At 46.3% G+C, this 18,601-nt stretch overlaps 1 protein-coding gene across 1 annotated transcript in view; it reads right to left on the reverse strand.

The window, feature by feature from the left end:
- Positions 1-18,601, reverse strand: part of LOC139022597 (roundabout homolog 2-like) — a 45,037-nt gene that overhangs the window by 1,639 nt on the left and 24,797 nt on the right. The window contains exon 6 of the mRNA XM_070438369.1: positions 4,073-4,197. Within this exon, the coding sequence (XP_070294470.1) occupies positions 4,073-4,197 (125 nt within the window). The remainder of the gene's footprint in view (positions 1-4,072; positions 4,198-18,601) is intronic.

Here is an 18,601-nt window from a genome sequence, read left to right on the forward strand (position 1 = left end):
GGAGCAGTAGGAGAGATAGGAGGCTACTGGAGATGGGGATGCGTAGTTTGTCTCGTAGTGTATGGTAATGTGTGGGTGGTTGTGTGTGTGGTGTGTGTGTGTGTGTGTGTGTGTGTGTGTGTGTGTGTGTGTGTGTGTGTGTGTGTGTGTGTGTGGTTGGTGTTGTGTGTGTGTGTGTGTGTGTGTGTGTGTAGTGTATGTGTGTGTGGTGTGTTGTGTGTGTGTGTGGTGTGTTGTGTGTGTGTGTGTGTGTGTTGTGTGTGTGTGTGTGTGTGTGTGTGTGTGTGTGTGGTGTGTGTGTGTGTGTGTTTGTGGGTGTGTGTGGGTGTGTTTGTTGGGGTGTGTGTGTCACTGAGGGAGAACTGGGGAGCTGAGTGTCACACAGACTGACATCCCCACAAAGCCAAGTGCATGGTTACTATCCAATCTAAGTGGTGTGTGTGCTGATAACACTAGACAGTCAGTACACACAGTAATAACTGCTAGTCATAAATAATGCATGATGGACACACACTGGATGAAAAAACGCGTGAACATTATGGTAATACAGAGATATGAAGACCGGACCACTGTTTTTACAGGTCCTTACCGTATAGGACCAGTGGTTGAAGACCGGACCCAGCTGTTTTACAGGTCCTTACCGTATAGGACAAGTGGTTGAAGACCGGACCAGCTGTTTTACAGGTCCTTACGTATAGGACCAGTGGTTGAAGACCGGACCAGCTGTTTTACAGCGGTCCTTACCGTATAGGACCAGTGGTTGAAGACCGGGACCAGCTGTTTTACAGGTCCTTACCGTATAGGACCAGTGGTTGAAGACCGGACCAGCTGTTTTACAGGTCCTTACCGTATAGGCCAGTGGTTGAAGACCGGACCAGCATGTTTACAGGTCTTAACCGTATAGGACCAGTGGTTGGAAGACCGGACCAGCTGTTTTACAGGTCCTTACCGTATAGGACCAGTGGTTGAAGACCGGACCAGCTGTTTTAACAGGTCCTTACCGTATAGGACCAGTGGTTGAAGCCCGGACCAGCTGTTTTAAGGTCCTTACCGTATAGGACAGTGGTTTGAGAACCGGACCAGCGTTGTTACAGGTCCTTACCGTATAGGACCAGTGGTTGAAGACCGGACCAGCTGTTTTCAGGTCCTTACCGTATAGGACCAGTGGTTGAAGACCGGACCAGCTGTTTTACAGGTCCTTACCGTATAGGACCAGTGGTTGAAGACCGGACCAGCTGTTTTACAGGTCCTTACCGTATAGGACCAGTGGTTGAGAAGACCGGACCAGCTGTTTTACAGGTCTACTTAGTATAGGACCAGTGGTTGAAGACGGACAGCTGTTTACAGGTCCTTACCTGGTATAGAGCCAGTGGTTAAGACCGGACCAGCTGTTTACAGGTCCTTACCGTATAGGACCAGTGGTTGAAGACCGGACCAGCTGTTTTACAGGTCTTACCGTATAGGACGTGGTTGAAAGACCGGACCAGCTGTTTTACAGGTCCTTACCGTATAGGACCAGTGGTTGAAGACCGGACCAGCTGTTTACAGGTCCTTACCGTATAGGACAGTGGTTGAAGACCGGACCAGCTGTTTTACAGGTCCTTACCGTATAGGAGTGGTTGAAGACCGGACCAGCTGTTTTACAGGTCCTTACCGTATAGGACCAGTGGTTGAAGACCGGACCAGCTGTTTTACAGGTCTTACCGTATAGGACCAGTGGTTGAAGACCCGACCAGCTGTTTTACAGGTCCTTACCGTATAGGCCAGTGGTTGAAGACCGGACCAGCTGTTTTACAGGTCCTTACCGTATAGGACCAGTGGTTGAAGACCGGACCAGCTGTTTTACAGGTCCTTACCGTATAGGACCAGTGGTTGAAGACCGGACCAGCTGTTTTACAGGTCCTTACCGTAATAGGACAGTGGTTGAAGACCGGACCAGCTGTTTCACAGGTCCTTACCGTATAGGACCAGTGGTTGAAGACCGGACCAGCTGTTTTACAGGTTCCTTACCGTATAGGACCAGTGGTTGAAGACCGGACCAGCTGTTTTACAGGTCCTTACCGTATAGGACCAGTGGTTGAAGACCGGACCAGCTGTTTTACAGGTCCTTACCGTATAGGACCAGTGGTTGAAGACCGGACCAGCTGTTTTACAGGTCCTTACCGTATAGGACCAGTGGTTGAAGACCGGACCAGCTGTTTTACAGGTCTTACCGTATAGGACCAGTGGTTGAAGACCGGACCAGCTGTTTTACAGTCCTTACCGTATAGGACCAGTGGTTGAAGACGGACCAGCTGTTTTACAGGTCCTTACGTATAGGACCAGTGGTTGAAGACCGGACCAGCTGTTTTACAGGTCCTTACCGTATAGGACCAGTGGTTGAAGACCGGACCAGCTGTTTTACAGGTCCTTACCGTATAGGACCAGTGGTTGAAGACCGGACAAGCTGTTTTACAGGTCCTTACCGTATAGGCCAGTGGTTGAAGACCGGACAGCTGTTTTACAGGTCCTTACCGTATAGGACCAGTGGTTGAAGACCGGACCCAGCTGTTTTACCAGGTCCTTACGTATAGGACCAGTGGTTGAAGACCGGACCAGCTGTTTTACAGGTCCTTACCGTATAGGACCAGTGGTTGAAGACCGGACCAGCTGTTTACAGGTCCTTACCGTATAGGACCAGTGGTTGAAGACCGGACCAGCTGTTTTACAGGTCCTTACCGTATAGGACCAGTGGTTGAAGACCGACCAGCTGTTTTACAGGTCCTTACCGTATAGGACCAGTGGTTGAAGACCGGACCACTGTTTTACAGGTCCTTACCGTATAGGACCAGTGGTTGAAGACCGGACCAGCTGTTTTACAGGTCCTTACCGTATAGGACCAGTGGTTGAAGACCGGACCAGCTTGTTTACAGGTCCTACCGTTATAGACCAGTGGTTGAAAGACCGGACAGCTGTTTTACAGGTCCTTACCATAGGACCAGTGTTGAAGACCGGACCAGCTGTTTTACAGTCTTACCGTATAGGCCAGTGGTTGAAGACCGGACCAGCTGTTTACAGGTCTTTACCGTATAGGACCAGTGGTTGAAGACCGGACCAGCTGTTTTACAGGTCTTACCGTATAGGACCAGTGGTTGAAGACCGGACCAGCTGTTTTACAGGTCCTTACCGTATAGGACCAGTGGTTGAAGACCGGACCAGCTGTTTTACCAGGTCCTTACCGTATAGGACCAGTGGTTGAAGACCGGACCAGCTGTTTTACAGGTCCTTACCGTATAGGACCAGTGGTTGAAGACCGGACCACTGTTTTACAGGTCCTTACCGTATAGGCCAGTGGTTGAAGACCGGACCAGCTGTTTTACAGGTCCTTACCGTATAGGACCAGTGGTTGAAGACCGGACCAGCTGTTTTACAGGTCCTTACCGTATAGGACCAGTGGTTAAAGACCGACCAGCTGTTTTACAGGTCCTTACCGTATAGGACCAGTTGGTGTAAGACCGGACCAGCTGTTTTACAGGTCTTACCGAGTATAGGACCAGTGGTTGAAGACCGGACCAGCTGTTTTAACAGGGTCCTTACCGTATAGGACCAGTGGTTGAAGACGGACAGCTGTTTTCAGGTCCTTACCGTATAGGACCATGTTGGTTGAAGACCGGACCAGCTGTTTTACAGGTCCTTACCGTATAGGACCAGGTGGTTGAAGACCGGACCAGCTGTTTTACAGGTCCTTACCTGTATAGGACCAGTGGTTGAAGACCGGACCAGCTGTTTTACAGGTCCTTACCGTATAGGACCAGTGTTGAAGACCGGACCAGCTGTTTTACAGGTCCTTACCGTATGGACAGTTGGTTGAAGACCGACCAGCTGTTTTACAGCGCTACTCCTACCGTATAGGACAGTCCAGTGGTTGAAGACCGGACCAGCTGTTTTACAGGTCCTTACCGTATAGGTCCAGTGGTTGAAGACTGGACCAGCTGTTTTCCTGACCATGTTTTTCCTGGTCAGGTCGGTGTGTTCAGGAAAAGCTCCTGGCTCTGCTATGGGTCATTAAGAGGTGTTTATATGCTCTTCTTACCTGGCTGCCCTCCTTCTGCCAGAAGACTGCAGGCTGGGGGTTGCCCTTGGTCTCACAGGGGAAGGTGGCGGTGCGACCCTGGGCCACGATCTGGTCCCGCGGCCTGATGATAAACTGGGGTGCAGCTGGGGTCAAAGGGCAGAAACACTTGGGTTAGAACTCAGAGTTACACAGAGGTAAAGCATTGAAGCAAAAGTACCGTCAGGCATAACAAGGACAAATCTAAATGGGCATGTCCTACAATCTTAGAAAAAAGGGTTCCAAAGGGGTTCTTCGGGAGGTCCCATAGGAGAACCCTTCCATGTAGAACGCTTTTTGGTTCCAGGTAGAAATAACTATTTTGGGTTCCCTGTAGAACCCTCCGTGGAAAGGGTTCTACATGGAACCCAAAAATATTGTACCTGTAACCGAAGGGGTTCTACCTGGAACCAAAAAGGGTTCTTCAAAGGGTGGGTTCTCTATGGGGACAGCCCAAAAAAACTTTTAGGTTCTAGATAGCACCTTTTTTCTAAGAGTGTGTAGAGCTTCCATGCAGCGTGTTCCTTCCATTGATCGCCATGGTATTGAACGCCATGGTAACCACTCAAGGCCATTCATTGAGGCTGGAGCTGAATGAATGGCGGTCGTCAGTGTTCACAAACAGCAGCAGTGTCTCGGTGACAATGGCATCAGGAGAGTTAGTTAGACATAATGTAGCTAGGCTACACAGAGAAAGACACAGAGAAAACCTTGTGAGGATAGAATTAAATAAATGGACAGAACCCAGCTAACAGCTAACAGCTAAAGGCTAACAGCTAACTCTCTCATGGGTCCCTCGGGGGGAGGACACAGCCCTTACCCCCTCTCTCACCCAACACCCAACACTACAGTCCTCACTCCCTCTCCCTCACTCTATCCCACCACTCACCACCTTCATTACTCAACTGGACCATATAGAAGCCAATTAAACCACTAAGGACAGACTGAGGAGATTTACTCAAGGAGCTAGCAGGGAGATCTTACATGTGGGATGTCTCATTCCACTCTCTCAGTTTCCCGGACCATCTTAATGTGTTCTAATGCAACATAAACAAACGTGTCCTCGCCAAACTTTAGAACACTAATAAACAACTAGAGGAGTGATTGGTTGGGATACAGTGCATTGTGTTCCAAGATACAGCACAGGATGACTTTTCTCTCTGTCTTCTGGTAGTCATTAAAGGTTTATTAAGCCATTTAAATAACCGTGTGATTTCCCCAATTAGGCATTACTCCCTCATTATCAAAAACTATTTTAATGTTGATCTTCCAATCAAGATAATTTTCACACTTCAAGACTCCTTCATATAAGACATTTGATTTCATGACAAAACATTCTCATCTAATGACCAAAGTGTAATGGCTGACCATAAGTCTTATCTAATGTGGGCTGTTGACCTCTCCTGGTTGGGTTTATCAGTGTTAACCGGGCTCTAGGCCCAACACTAGGTTGGCCTGTGATGGTAGTGAGATGTGATGGTAGTGAGATGTCGTACACTCCTAAAACGTTCCTCATAGTCAGAGAGGAGAGGACATTTAAATCAACCAATTATAGACACCAATCCCAAAACGCCAGTCCAGTATAACCCAGAGATGGCACCACAAATCTTTTTGTCAGTCAAATTTGTTCTCACTTTTCTTACACTGAGGATAAAGTACTTCAGCACTTAGTTACCATTGACAATGTTCAAATGAAATGAAAGAGAATAGAGGTACTAGCTAACTACCGAACACAGACTGCATCTCTGACAGACTAGACCAGACTGTTGTTACAGGTCACTTACAAATAGGTTTCCTACTGTTGTGTGACTGTTCTCAAAGCAGTAGTGACATCTGTAACTTTGTTAATATTTGGTATGGCGAGCCAGCAGAGGGAATAGCCAGCAGAGGGAATAGCCAGCAGAGGGAATAGCCAGCAGAGGGAATAGCCAACAGATGAAAGAGAGATTTGAAAAAACTGCATGATCACAATGCCTTCAACAAGATCACATGACACGGTTTCATAATACATCATTATATGAAAACACTGACAGGCTTTTATTCTGATTCCTGTGTAAGTCTTTCCAGTGACAACCCAGCTGATTCCAGTCAGGGTAAACCTCTTCCTGTTTGGCTCATTTCTCCATGTAATCCTTTTTTTGGGAGAGTGTATTTGTCAAAGATACACACAGCTAGGAATGGTAGAGACGGCTATAGATTTACAGCCTTCCTGTCTGGCTCTCCTCAACTTAGATAGCTTGCTGCATTTCATAACGTTGAGTCTGATACAGAGCACCTAAATCACAGTCTCTTGCTCCCTCTGTCTCCCTCCATCTCTCTCTCTCTCTCTGTGTCTTGCTAGACAATCCAATGAGCAGTGCATTAAAGGAGAGCAGCCACTCAGTGTTTGACCACTTACAGGCTGTTCTCTATTGCTGCCCTCACACCTTGTCTCTCCGCTCTATCTATTGCTTCCTTTATCACGCTCTCCTTGTCTCCCTCGATCCCCCTCAATCCCTCACCTATGCAGCACCCACACAAACACAGAGCAATGTAGCCTTGTAAAGCAAGCTGTGATAGCAGGTCAGGTATGATGTGATGAGGTTGGGTTGGATTGGGGGCCAACAAGTGATGCACATTTAAAGTTTGTAGTCACCTAGCCAGTGAGTGACAGACAGGACGTCCCGGTAGTGTGTGTGAGGATGTTTGACAAAGAGGCTGTTTGATTCAGGGACCCTAAAGACTAGTGAGAGCCTCCTTCCTGTCCCCTTTAAGGGAGGCACAAGATCAAACCCCCATATTTAATTCATGACAAGACAGATCTGTCCTGGGTTAGAGGGGATTCATAGTAAAATGCAGCTCTGAGACAACCATCAACAAATGGACAGATACCCACACGCAAGCATTTTTTCCCCGAAATTTCTTTAAATCCCACATTCAATCATATTTTATTCAGAAGTCAAAATAAATTACTGTCTCATTCCCACGGGCAGCCTGCATGTGTAATTTCCTAAATCTTCCTGCAGTTTGACAGTCCGTGACAATCTGGGGGTGGCCACTGCTGTTTTGGCAACGAGGGTCCTACCACTCCTCCAACGTCAGGGTTCCTTCTGCCAGTCAAGCTAGCTCTGACACGCACCCCTGCTCCCCTCTTCCTAACGTCTCCTCTCTCTGCCTGCCCTACCGCTACACACATCTCTCTCCTTTCCCCCTACACACAACTGTCTCTCTCTCTCTCTCGCTCCCATATCTCTTCACAGATGTCAGAACCCAAACAGCTCAAACTGACACTTATCACCAAAACCATCTACTGTACTGGAAGCCATAACACTTTTAAGAGTTTCAAATTGCCCTGACTCCATGTCTCCTCCAGGTCCATGTGAAAAGGAAATAGAACAGCAACAATTACTGAGACTTTATTTCCCAGACCAGAGGAAGCAACTCAATACAAGACATACAGATCCCATTTCTGTCTGCCAGGGGGGACAACTAGGGGAGACTAGAGACAGCTATGGCTTAGACAGACACACTACAGTACAGATACATAACCTTGGTACTCTAGAAAGGTAAGGATTAGTTCATTAAGAGGTTAGTAAGCAAGCAAGGCTGAAGCTGATGACTGTACTAAAAAGTCCCATCTGTAACCATTTGAGATAGACAAGCAGGGTTTTAGGGTAAAGGCGTGGTACGGAGTGATACAACATCTGTGTTAATACAGTAAGGTGAGGGTCGTTGCAATCTGCAAGGCAGCGAGGGTGTGTATGGAGAGAACATGCAGGATGGACTGGGATCATCAGGATGGTACTTACCGACAGGGCGAGCTGGACACACCACAATGAAGAGGTGGAAAAACAAATAGGGAAATTAAAGTCAAACAAATCATATGATATAAGGGGAATGAATGGCATGTCCTGTTGAGATACACAGTTCTAATACAGGGTACGCATGACAGATAAGATCCTATTGAAGGGAATTCACCTTTAACACAGCTTTAACAGTGTGCTGTGTAACAGAGCCTCTCCAGCGAACTGTCAGGGATGCCCAATCTGAATATAGCACCTCATTGTGGTGGAATGGATCAATGGGAAGCCATGCTCTTGTACCATCAACATAGTCTTACTAAGAAGAGAGCAGGAAAACATTGGGGCTCTGAAGGGTTCTTGTTATTGGATCTTCTCTGTCTGCATTCATGAATTCTACAGCTCCTAGGATGGTGTGTGTTAGGAACAGCAAGGCAGTGTGTGTGTTCATCAGAGAGAGAGAGAGAGAGCGAGAGAGAGAGAGAGAGAGAGTAAAATGTATTTTGTATATTATCTACCTCACTTGCTTTGGCAATGTTAACACATGTTTCCCATGCCAATAAAGCCCCTTGGAATTGAATTGAATTTGAAGAGAGAGAGAAGAGAGAGAGAGAGAGAAAGAGAGAGAGAGAGAGGAGAGAGAAGGAGAAGAGAGAGAAGAGGAGAGAGAGAGGACAGAGAGGAGAGAGAGGGACAGAGAGAGAGAGAGAGAGAGAGGAAGACAGAGGAGAGAGAGAGAGAGAGGGACAGAGAGAGAGAGAGAGAGAGAGGCAGAGAGAGAAGAGAGAGAGGGACAGAGAGAGAAGAGAGAGAGAGAGAGAGAGAGAGAGAGAGAGAGAGAGAGAGAGAAGAGAGAGAGAGAGAGAGAGAGAGAGAGAGAATAATGAGACTAGAAAGAGATAAATCAAGAGCATGCTTCATATTTAATACAGGGATACAGCTGTTGAGGCCCAGCAACCACCATATTGACATTAAGGAAGGAAGAGTTAGTGGAGAGAGTCTCTCTCTCTCTGTCGGTCTGTGTGTCGGTCTGTGTGTCTGTGGAATACCTCTACCTGTGCACATGTATTCTACACTCAGCTCACTGAGCAGCGCTCAGAGACCAGGGCTCATTTTATCCACTAGTCAAAAGGATGAACATTTAAGTCAACCGCCAGGTTATTCTTCCTCTGTCCCCAGGTCCTGTGGACGTTAAAGCAATCCACAGAGACCTTGAACAGTGTGAGATTTAATGGGACAAAAAAAGGAGAGAGAGAGGAGAGAGAGAGGGATAGAGATCTTTTTATTAACCTTCACACCTACAGTGCAGTGGTGCAGTGTAGACCAGTTAACTGTGGAGGGCTTCAGTGACTGAGGGGATAACATTGCTAACACACCACCATGGGGAAGTGGTGTGGGTGTGTGTGTCTCCGTTTTGGAGTATTTTGTGTGTGTGTTGTGTGTGTGTGTGTGTGTGTGTGTGTGTGTGTGTGTGTGTGTGTGTGTGTGGTGTGTGTGTGTGTGTGTGTGTGTGTGTGGTGTGTGTGTGTGTGTGTGTGTGGGTGTGTGTGTGTGTGTGTGTGTGGTGAAATAATTAAATGGATTTATATACAGAACATGTCTTTCTTGGCTGTGGCAGTCAACACTATTTGAAGGAAATACTATTTGTGGAAACACTCCTGTCCCATAGTAGATCAACCATACTATCAGTCACACTACTAGTCACACTATCAGTCACACTACTAGTCACACTACTAGTCACACTATCAGTCACACTACTAGTCACACTACTAGTCACACTACTAGTCATATTACTAGTCATACTACCAGTCACACTACTAGTCATATTACTAGTCATACTACCAGTCACACTACTAGTCACACACTAGTCATACTACTAGTCATATTACTAGTCACATCACTAGTCACACTATTAGTCACACTAGTCACACTACTAGTCATACTACTAGTCACACTACTAGTCATACTACTAGTCATATACTAGCACACTACTAGTCACACTACTAGTCACACTACTAGTCATATCTACTAGTCACACTACTAGTCACACTACTAGTCATATACTAGTCACACTACTAGTCACACTACTAGTCATACTACTAGTCATACTACTAGTCACACTACTAGTCATACTACTAGTCATACTACTAGTCATACTACTAGTCACACTACTAGTCAAACTACTAGTCCACTACTAGTCACACTACTAGTCATACTACTAGTCACACTACTAGTCATACTACCAGTCATACTACCAGTCATACTACTAGTCATACTACTAGTCACACTACTAGTCATACTACTAGTCATACTACTAGTCACACTACTAGTCATATTACTAGTCATACTATCAGTCATACTACTAGTCACACTACTAGTTCCACTACTAGTCACACTACTAGTCATATACTAGTCATACATCAGTCATACTACCAGCATCTATCAGTCATACTACTAGTCATACTACTAGTCATCTACTTAGTCATACTACTAGTCATACTACCAGTCATACTACCAGTCATACTACCAGTCATACTACCAGTCATACTACTAGTCATACTACTAGTCATACTACTAGTCATCTACTAGTCATATTATCAGTCATACTACCAGTCATACTACCAGTCATACTACCAGTCATACTACTAGTCATTACTACTAGTCACACTACTAGTCACACTACTAGTCACACTACTAGTCACACTACCAGTCATAACGTCACCAGTCATTACTACTAGTCATACTACTAGTCATACTACTAGTCATACTACTAGTCATACTACTAGTCATAGTACCAGTCATACTACTAGTCATACTACCAGTCATACTACCAGTCATACACCAGTCACACTACTAGTCACACTACTAGTCATACTACTAGTCATACTACTAGTCACACTACAGTCACACTACTAGTCATATTACTAGTCATACTATCAGTCATACTACCAGTCATACTACCAGTCACACTACTATCACACTACTAGTCATTACTACTAGTCAACTACTAGTCATACTACTAGTCATACTACTAGTCATACTACTAGTCATACTATCAGTCATACTACCAGTCATACTACTAGTCATACTACTAGTCATACTACTAGTCACACTACTAGTCATAATACTAGTCATACTACTAGTCACACTACTAGTCATACTACTAGTCACACTACTAGTCACACTACTAGTCATATTACTAGTCACACTACATTCATACTACTAGTCATACTATCAGTCATACTACCAGTCATACTACCAGTCATACTACTAGTCATACTACTAGTCATACTACCAGTCATACTACTAGTCATACTACTAGTCATATTACTAGTCATACTACCAGTCATACTACTAGGCATACTACCAGTCATACTACTAGTCATACTACCAGTCACACTACCAGTCATACTACCAATCACACTACTAGTCATACTACTAGTCATATTACTAGTCACATTACTAGTCACACTACCAGTCATACTACTAGTCATATTACTAGTCATATTCTAGTCACACTACCAGTCATACTACTAGTCATATTACTAGTTCATACTACTAGTCACACTACTAGTCATACTACTAGTCATATTACTAGTCATACTACTAGTCATACTACTAGTCATATTACTAGTCATACTATCAGTCATACTACCAGTCATACTACCAGTCACACTACTAGTCACACTACTAGTCACACTACTAGTCATACTACTAGTCATACTACCAGTCATACTACTAGTCATACTACTAGTCACACTACTAGTCATACTACTAGTCATACTACTATCACACTACTAGTCATACTACTAGTCACACTACTAGTCACACTACTAGTCATATTACTAGTCACACTACTAGTCATACTACTAGTCAACTATCAGTCATACTACCAGTCATACTACCAGTCATACTACTAGTCATACTACTAGTCATACTACCAGTCACACTACAAGTCACACTACTAGTCACCACTACTAGTCATACTACTAGTCATACTACAGTCATATTACTAGTCATTATTACTAGTCATACCACTAGTCATATTACTAGTCATATTACTAATCATACTGCTAGTCATTTACTATCATACTACTAGTCATATACTAGTCATACTATCATACTACTAGTCACACTACTAGTCATACTACTAGTCATATTACTAGTCATACTACCAGTCATACTACTAGTCACACTACTAGTCATATACTAGTCATATTACTAGTCATACTACTAGTCATATTACTAGTCATATTACTAGTCATACTACTATAGTCATATTACTAGTCATATTACTAGTCACACTACTAGCATATACTAGTCATACTACTAGTCAATTACTAGTCACAACTACTAGTCATATTACTAGTCATATTACTAGTCACACTACTAGTCATACTAGTAGTCATACTACTAGTCATATTACTAGTCATACTACTAGTCATATTACTAGTCATATTACTAGTCATACTACTAGTCATACTACTAGTCATATTACTAGTCATATTACTAGTCCACTACTAGTCACACTACTAGTCATATTACTAGTCATATTACTAGTCACACTACTAGTCATACTACAGTCATACTACCAGTCATACTACCAGTCACACTACTAGTCCATACTACTAGTCATACTACTAGTCATAAAAACAAAAACATTTGTAAGATGCCAAGCTGTCCTGACTGGCATTCTGGGCTTGCTCAGGGTTATAGGATGAAAGAGGGATAGAGGTGAGAGCCAGTGGACAGCCCTCACTCACCTCTGACGGTGAGGCTGGCAGAGGCCTCACCTTGCCCACCCGGTTCTCTGCCAGGCAGGTGAAGGTGCCTCGTCACTGGCCGATGCCTTCTTCACCCTCAGCAGGAGTCCTCCTTGTCATACTTGATCTCGTACCTGGAAAACACACACAACATTGTCAGATGAAATGTCTTCTGATGAGAATACCTGGAAAACACACACCAACATTGTCAGATTAAATGTCTTCTGTTGACATTGCATTTTTTGAAATAATATAATACTAGGTTTGAGTCCAAAGCTAATACACAGTGTTGAGGGAACCCACCAGTGCAAGCCTTGTGGAGCTTATTATGATAAGCTGACTAAATGTGACGTTTTCCTTCCCCACCATCTCTAAGAGAACGTATATACAGCGTTCCACTCCTGAGGAGGAAACCGTATTTAGAAACAACACTGTTCATTGTGACCATAGAAGATATGGAAGGAAGGAGAATCAATTATTCAACAATGACACACAGTACAGAGAGCAGGCTGCTTTCAACTGGAAACCCCACACCACTTCAATATTTATGACGGGTGTGTGTGTTGTGTGTGTGTGTGTGTGTGTGTGTGTGGTTGTGTGTGTTGTTGTGTGTGTGTGTGTGTGTGTGTGTGATGTGTGTGTGTGTGTGTGTGTGTGTGTGTGTTAGCACACATTCATATGTGGTACTACATATAACCTTCCAGGTACAGATATAGCAGTTCCATTGTGTTGTAATAGTTAACTACAGAGAATAAGAAAGAAAGGATTACATGATTTACATGACTAGAGCTGGGGTTGGGGGGTATGGGGATTTACAGGACTGGGAGGGGAGATTTACCTGACTGGAAGCTGGGTTGGGAGCGGGTGGGGATTACAGGGTGGGGGGGGGATTTACATGACCTGCCTGAGCGTCGGGGAGGAGCGAGGCGGGATTTACAGGGTCGGGGAGGGGGATTTACAATGACTTGGAGCTGGTGGAGGGAGGAGTGGGGGATTTACAGGGGTGGGGAGCGTATTTACATGACTGAGCTGGGATGGAGGGGTGGGGGGGATTTACATGACTGGAGCTGTGAGTGGTATTTACATGACTTGGAGCTGAGGGTGGGATTTACATGACTGTAGCTGGGGTGGGCTGGAGGATTTACATGACTTGGAGCTGGGGGGGATTTACATGACTGGAGCGGGTCTGCGTAAGGGGATTACATGAGGACGGTACGGGGGTACATGCGCTGGAGCTGGGGTGGGGGATTTACATGACTGGAGCTCGGGGTGGGGGATTTACATGGACCTGGAGCTTGGCGGGTGGGGGGATTTTACATGACTGGACGGACACAGGTACGGGGAGTGGGGTTGGGGGAGAATGTAACTGACTGGTAGCTGCGGTGGGGGATTACATGACTGTGATATCGGTGGATTGACATGACTGGAGTCTGGGGGTGGGGGGGATTTACATGATCTCAGCTCGTGCGGGAGAGGGAGGTCGGGGGATTTACAGGGGTGGGGAGGGGTGATTACATGACTGGAGCAGGCGCGGGCGATGGAGGTGTGCTGGGGGATTTACATGACTGGATTGGCGTCGGGTGGGGGGATTACACTGACTCTACGCTTGGGGGAGGGAGACGTGGGATTTTACAGGGGTGGGGAGGGGTGATTTACATGACTGGAGCTGGGAGCGATGAGGTGGGGTGGATTTACATAAACTGGAGCTGAGGGGTGGGATTACATGACTGTAGCTGGGGGTGGGGGGATTTACCATGAACTGGAGCTGAGGGTGGGCATTTTACATGACTGTAGCGGGGTGGCGGGGATTTACATGACTGGAAGTGGGGGGATTTACATGACTGGAGCGGGGGGGATCTTACATGACTGGAGCTGGGGGTGGGGGGATTTACATGACTCTAGCTGGGGAGGAGGAGGAGTGGGGAATTTACAGGGGTGGGGAGGGGTGATTTACATGACTGGAGCTGGGGATGGGAGGTGGGGGATTTACATGACTGAGCTGGGGGTGGGGGGATTTACATGACTCGCTGGGGGAGGAGGGTGGGGGATTTACAGGGTGGGGAGGGTGATTTACATGACTGGAGCTGGGATGAGGAGGTGGGGGATTTAACATGACTGGAGGCGGAGGGTGGGATTTTACATGACTGTAGCTGGGGTGGGGGATTTACATGACTGGAGCTGAGGTGGGATTTACATGACTGTAGCTGGGGGTGGGGGGATTTACATGACTGGAGCTGGGGGATTACATGACTGGAGCGGGGGGGTTTACATGACTGAGCTGGGGGTGGGGTGGGATTACATGACTGGAGCTAGGGTGTGGGGGATTTACATGACTGGAGTGGGTGGGGGGGGATGTACTTGACTGTACTGGGGGTGGGGGGATTTACATGACTGGAAGGGGGCGTGGGGGGGATTTTACATGACTGGAGATGGGGTGTGTCATCACCATTTTTTTTTTTTAAACACTGTCTACATGTATTTATGTAGGCTGTCCTCTGATCCCAAACCTGTGGTTTGAGATATCTGACAAGCTGAACTGAGAGGTTGGTGCGTGTTTGGAAAGTGAGACAAAGAGAGAGAGGATACAGAGAGAAGAGATTATCAGAGAGCGAGAGAGAGATACGAGAGAGAGATACAGAGAGAGAGAGAGAGAAAGAGAGGCTACAGAGAGAGAGACAAGAGAGAGAGACTACAGAGAGAGATGATACACAGAGGAGAGAATACAAGAGAGAGATACAGAGAGAGAGAGATTACATAGAGAGATATCAAAGAGAGAGATACAGAGGAGAGCATACAGAGAGAGAGATACAGAGATAGAGATAGAGAGAGAGTATCAAGAGAGCGATTGAACAGAGAGAGAGAGAAGACGAGAGAGAGATGAGAGACGAAGAGAGAGAGGACGAGAGAGATGAGAGAGAGGAGATGAGAGAGAGAGTGAGATGACGAGATAGAGATGAGAGAGAGAGAGAGAGAGAGAGAGAGAGAGAGAGAGAGATACAGCAGAGAGAGGGTTGGAGTTGTGGGGTTTATGGCAGTTGACAAGAGAAGGATGCTGGTTTGATTAGTTGCCCTGGCTTCTGGAAGTGCGGTTAGCATGGCAATGTGAGTGTTGTGTTGAGTTGGCGGCGATGGTTGTGGTGAGGGGTTTGGGGATGTTGCAGGCTGTGTGACAAGCCAGACAACAGTCTGTACCCCAGTTTGTCACTCAGACACTCTGAAATACTGAGGGAAACACAGAGAGAGAGAGAAGAGAGAGAGAGAAGACGAGAGAGAGAGAGACGGAGAGAGAGAGAGAGAGAGATAGAGATGAAGAGAGAGAGAGAAAGATAGAGATGAAGAAACAAAATGCCAAGCCATACTAGCTTCCTACCAACATTTTCACACCAAAATCTGAATCCTGGTCTAGTTTTAAGCTCAAGATCTCCTTACTGTATCTACCTGAGAACAGTGATGTGGTGTGTAGAGAGAGACCACAGCCCCACAGCTCAGGTCTAAGGTGAACTGATGGCCTCGTGCCACCAGCAGCTGCTGAACTAATCTGTTCTCTCTCTCTCGCTCTCTCTCTCGACATTTCCTGAGCAAATGTTTCAAAGGCAGCTTTATTGAAGTGCATTCCTTTGCCCTGACTGCCAGCTCTATCTATCACATTGGCCCTTAACAAAAGTACAATTATTTGACTGAGTCATGACTAAATGCTTTGTTTTGGGGAGAGACAGGGGAGTCAGGGCAGAGCAGGTTGTGTTGAGGTGGGGAGGTGAATAGAGCTGTTATTGTTTGAATTGTGAGAGAGGCCTCCAAAGGAATGACACAGCGCCATTTGAGACGAGCCTGTCTGATGGAAAACAAACAAGCTAATGGAGACTAGAGACAGTCCTTCTCTGACTCTGCCTCAGGCTGAGACGGAAGAACAAGACTGCGAAGAGAACATTATATCTTGACTGAGGAGTGGGGGGCGGGTGGAGGAGAGGGGGTTTAGGGAGGATGCAGGAACGGCACAGATGCCCATTGTGATCATTGATATGAATGAAAACTGCCATGTTGTTTTGACAGGTTCCCACACATGGCCATCGATGCATGGACTCACTCAGCAAGCAGGGAACATTTTGACCACACTGAATAACATCATACAACATGTGCTTGTTTCGGTTCTTTCAAACTATCAATCTATCAAAATGAATATATTAAGAGGGAAACATGACACAATCAATCTGTAATCAACATCCTAGAACAAATCAGCTAAGATTACAAAAACACTGGTGGATAAAACACACACACACACACACACACACACACACACACACACACACACACACACACACACACACACACACACACACACACACACTGAGAGAGAGGGAGAAACAGTAGCTCTTTCCTGTAGCTGGCTCGGTTCAGAGCTCTGGTCTGTATAAGAGGAGGTATGTAATTACACATGGATTATGGAAAGGCTGTGGAGAGGAGAGTCAAGTTCACCTTGCTGCCTGGCCTCTCCCTCGCTCTGAACTACAGAACACACACACAAATAAACACACACAGGGAAATACACACTGTACAGTGCACAAAACACAGGAGGCTGGTGGCTCCTTAATCGGGGAGGCCGGTCTCGTGGTAATGACTGGAGCGTTATTGGTGGAGTGGTGTCAAGTACATCAAACACATGGTTTCCATGGTTTCCAGGTGTTTGATGCCATTCCATTTGTTCCGTTCCAGCCATTATTATGAGCCGTCCTCCCCTCAGTAGCCTCCACTGATACAAAATCATACAGTACCATGCACACCCATACACAAAGTTACTAGCTTTCATATGCAGAGAGATGTCGAGTTACGGGAATGTAAACACATGCTAAGACATGGCAGCATTTTTCTGGTTCGTTAACTGCATACCCAGGGCAGGGCTCACAGAGTTGAGGTGTTTGATACCCAGGGCAGGGCTCACAGAGTTGAGGTGTTTGATACTGAAATCCTGGAGACTGACTCATTCATGTTACTGTACAGCACCTGTACAACACACACACACACACATACACGCAACACACACACACACACACACACACACACACACACACACACACACACACACCACACACACACACACACACACACAACAACACACACACACACACACACACACACACACACACACCAAACACACACACCACACACACACACACACACACACACAGGTGATAAGAAGCTCTCACAGTGAGACAGCAAGGACACTTCAGGTGACACACAGATAAGTGTTTTTGAAAGATCTTTGAGTCCCTACTTTCCCTTGAGCCACTTTAGTTTGATGTCGAGGTCAGGTGTGCTATGAAACTACTGTAGCACTTCTCCAGCAGCACACAAGGCGCAGTTTGGGAGTCAGAGTTCTTCCTCAGTCCAGTACTCAATTATAGTCTTATCTCTGTGGGCCCTGCCTGGGGTATCAAACACCTCAACTCTGTGGGCCCTGCCTGGGGTATCAAACACCTCAACTCTGTGGGCCCTGCCTGGGGTATCAAACACCTCAACTCTGTGGGCCCTGCCTCTGTGTATCAAAACACTCAACTCTGTGGGCCTGCCCTGGGTATCAAACACCTCAACTCTGTGGCCCTGCCCTGGGTATCAAAAACCTCAACTCTGTGGGCCCTGCCCTGGGTGTCAAACACCTCAACTCTGTGGGCCCTGCCCTGGGTATCAAACCCCTCAACTCTGTGGGCCCTGCCCTGGGTGTCAAACACCTCAACTCTTGGGGCCCTGCCCTGGGTATCAAACACCTCAACTCTGTGGGCCCTGCCCTGGGTGTTCAAACACCTCAACTCTGTGGGCCCTGCCCTGGGTATCAAACACCTCAACTCTGTGGGCCCTGCCCTGGTGTCAAACACCTCAACTCTGTGAGCCCTGCCCTGGGTATCAAAAACCTCAACTCTGTGAGCCTGCCCTGGGTATCAAACACCTCAACTCTGTGAGCCCTGCCCTGGGTATCA

Source organism: Salvelinus sp. IW2-2015, unplaced genomic scaffold (genome assembly GCF_002910315.2).
Source record: "Salvelinus sp. IW2-2015 unplaced genomic scaffold, ASM291031v2 Un_scaffold849, whole genome shotgun sequence".
Classification (NCBI taxonomy): Eukaryota; Metazoa; Chordata; class Actinopteri; order Salmoniformes; family Salmonidae; genus Salvelinus; species Salvelinus sp. IW2-2015.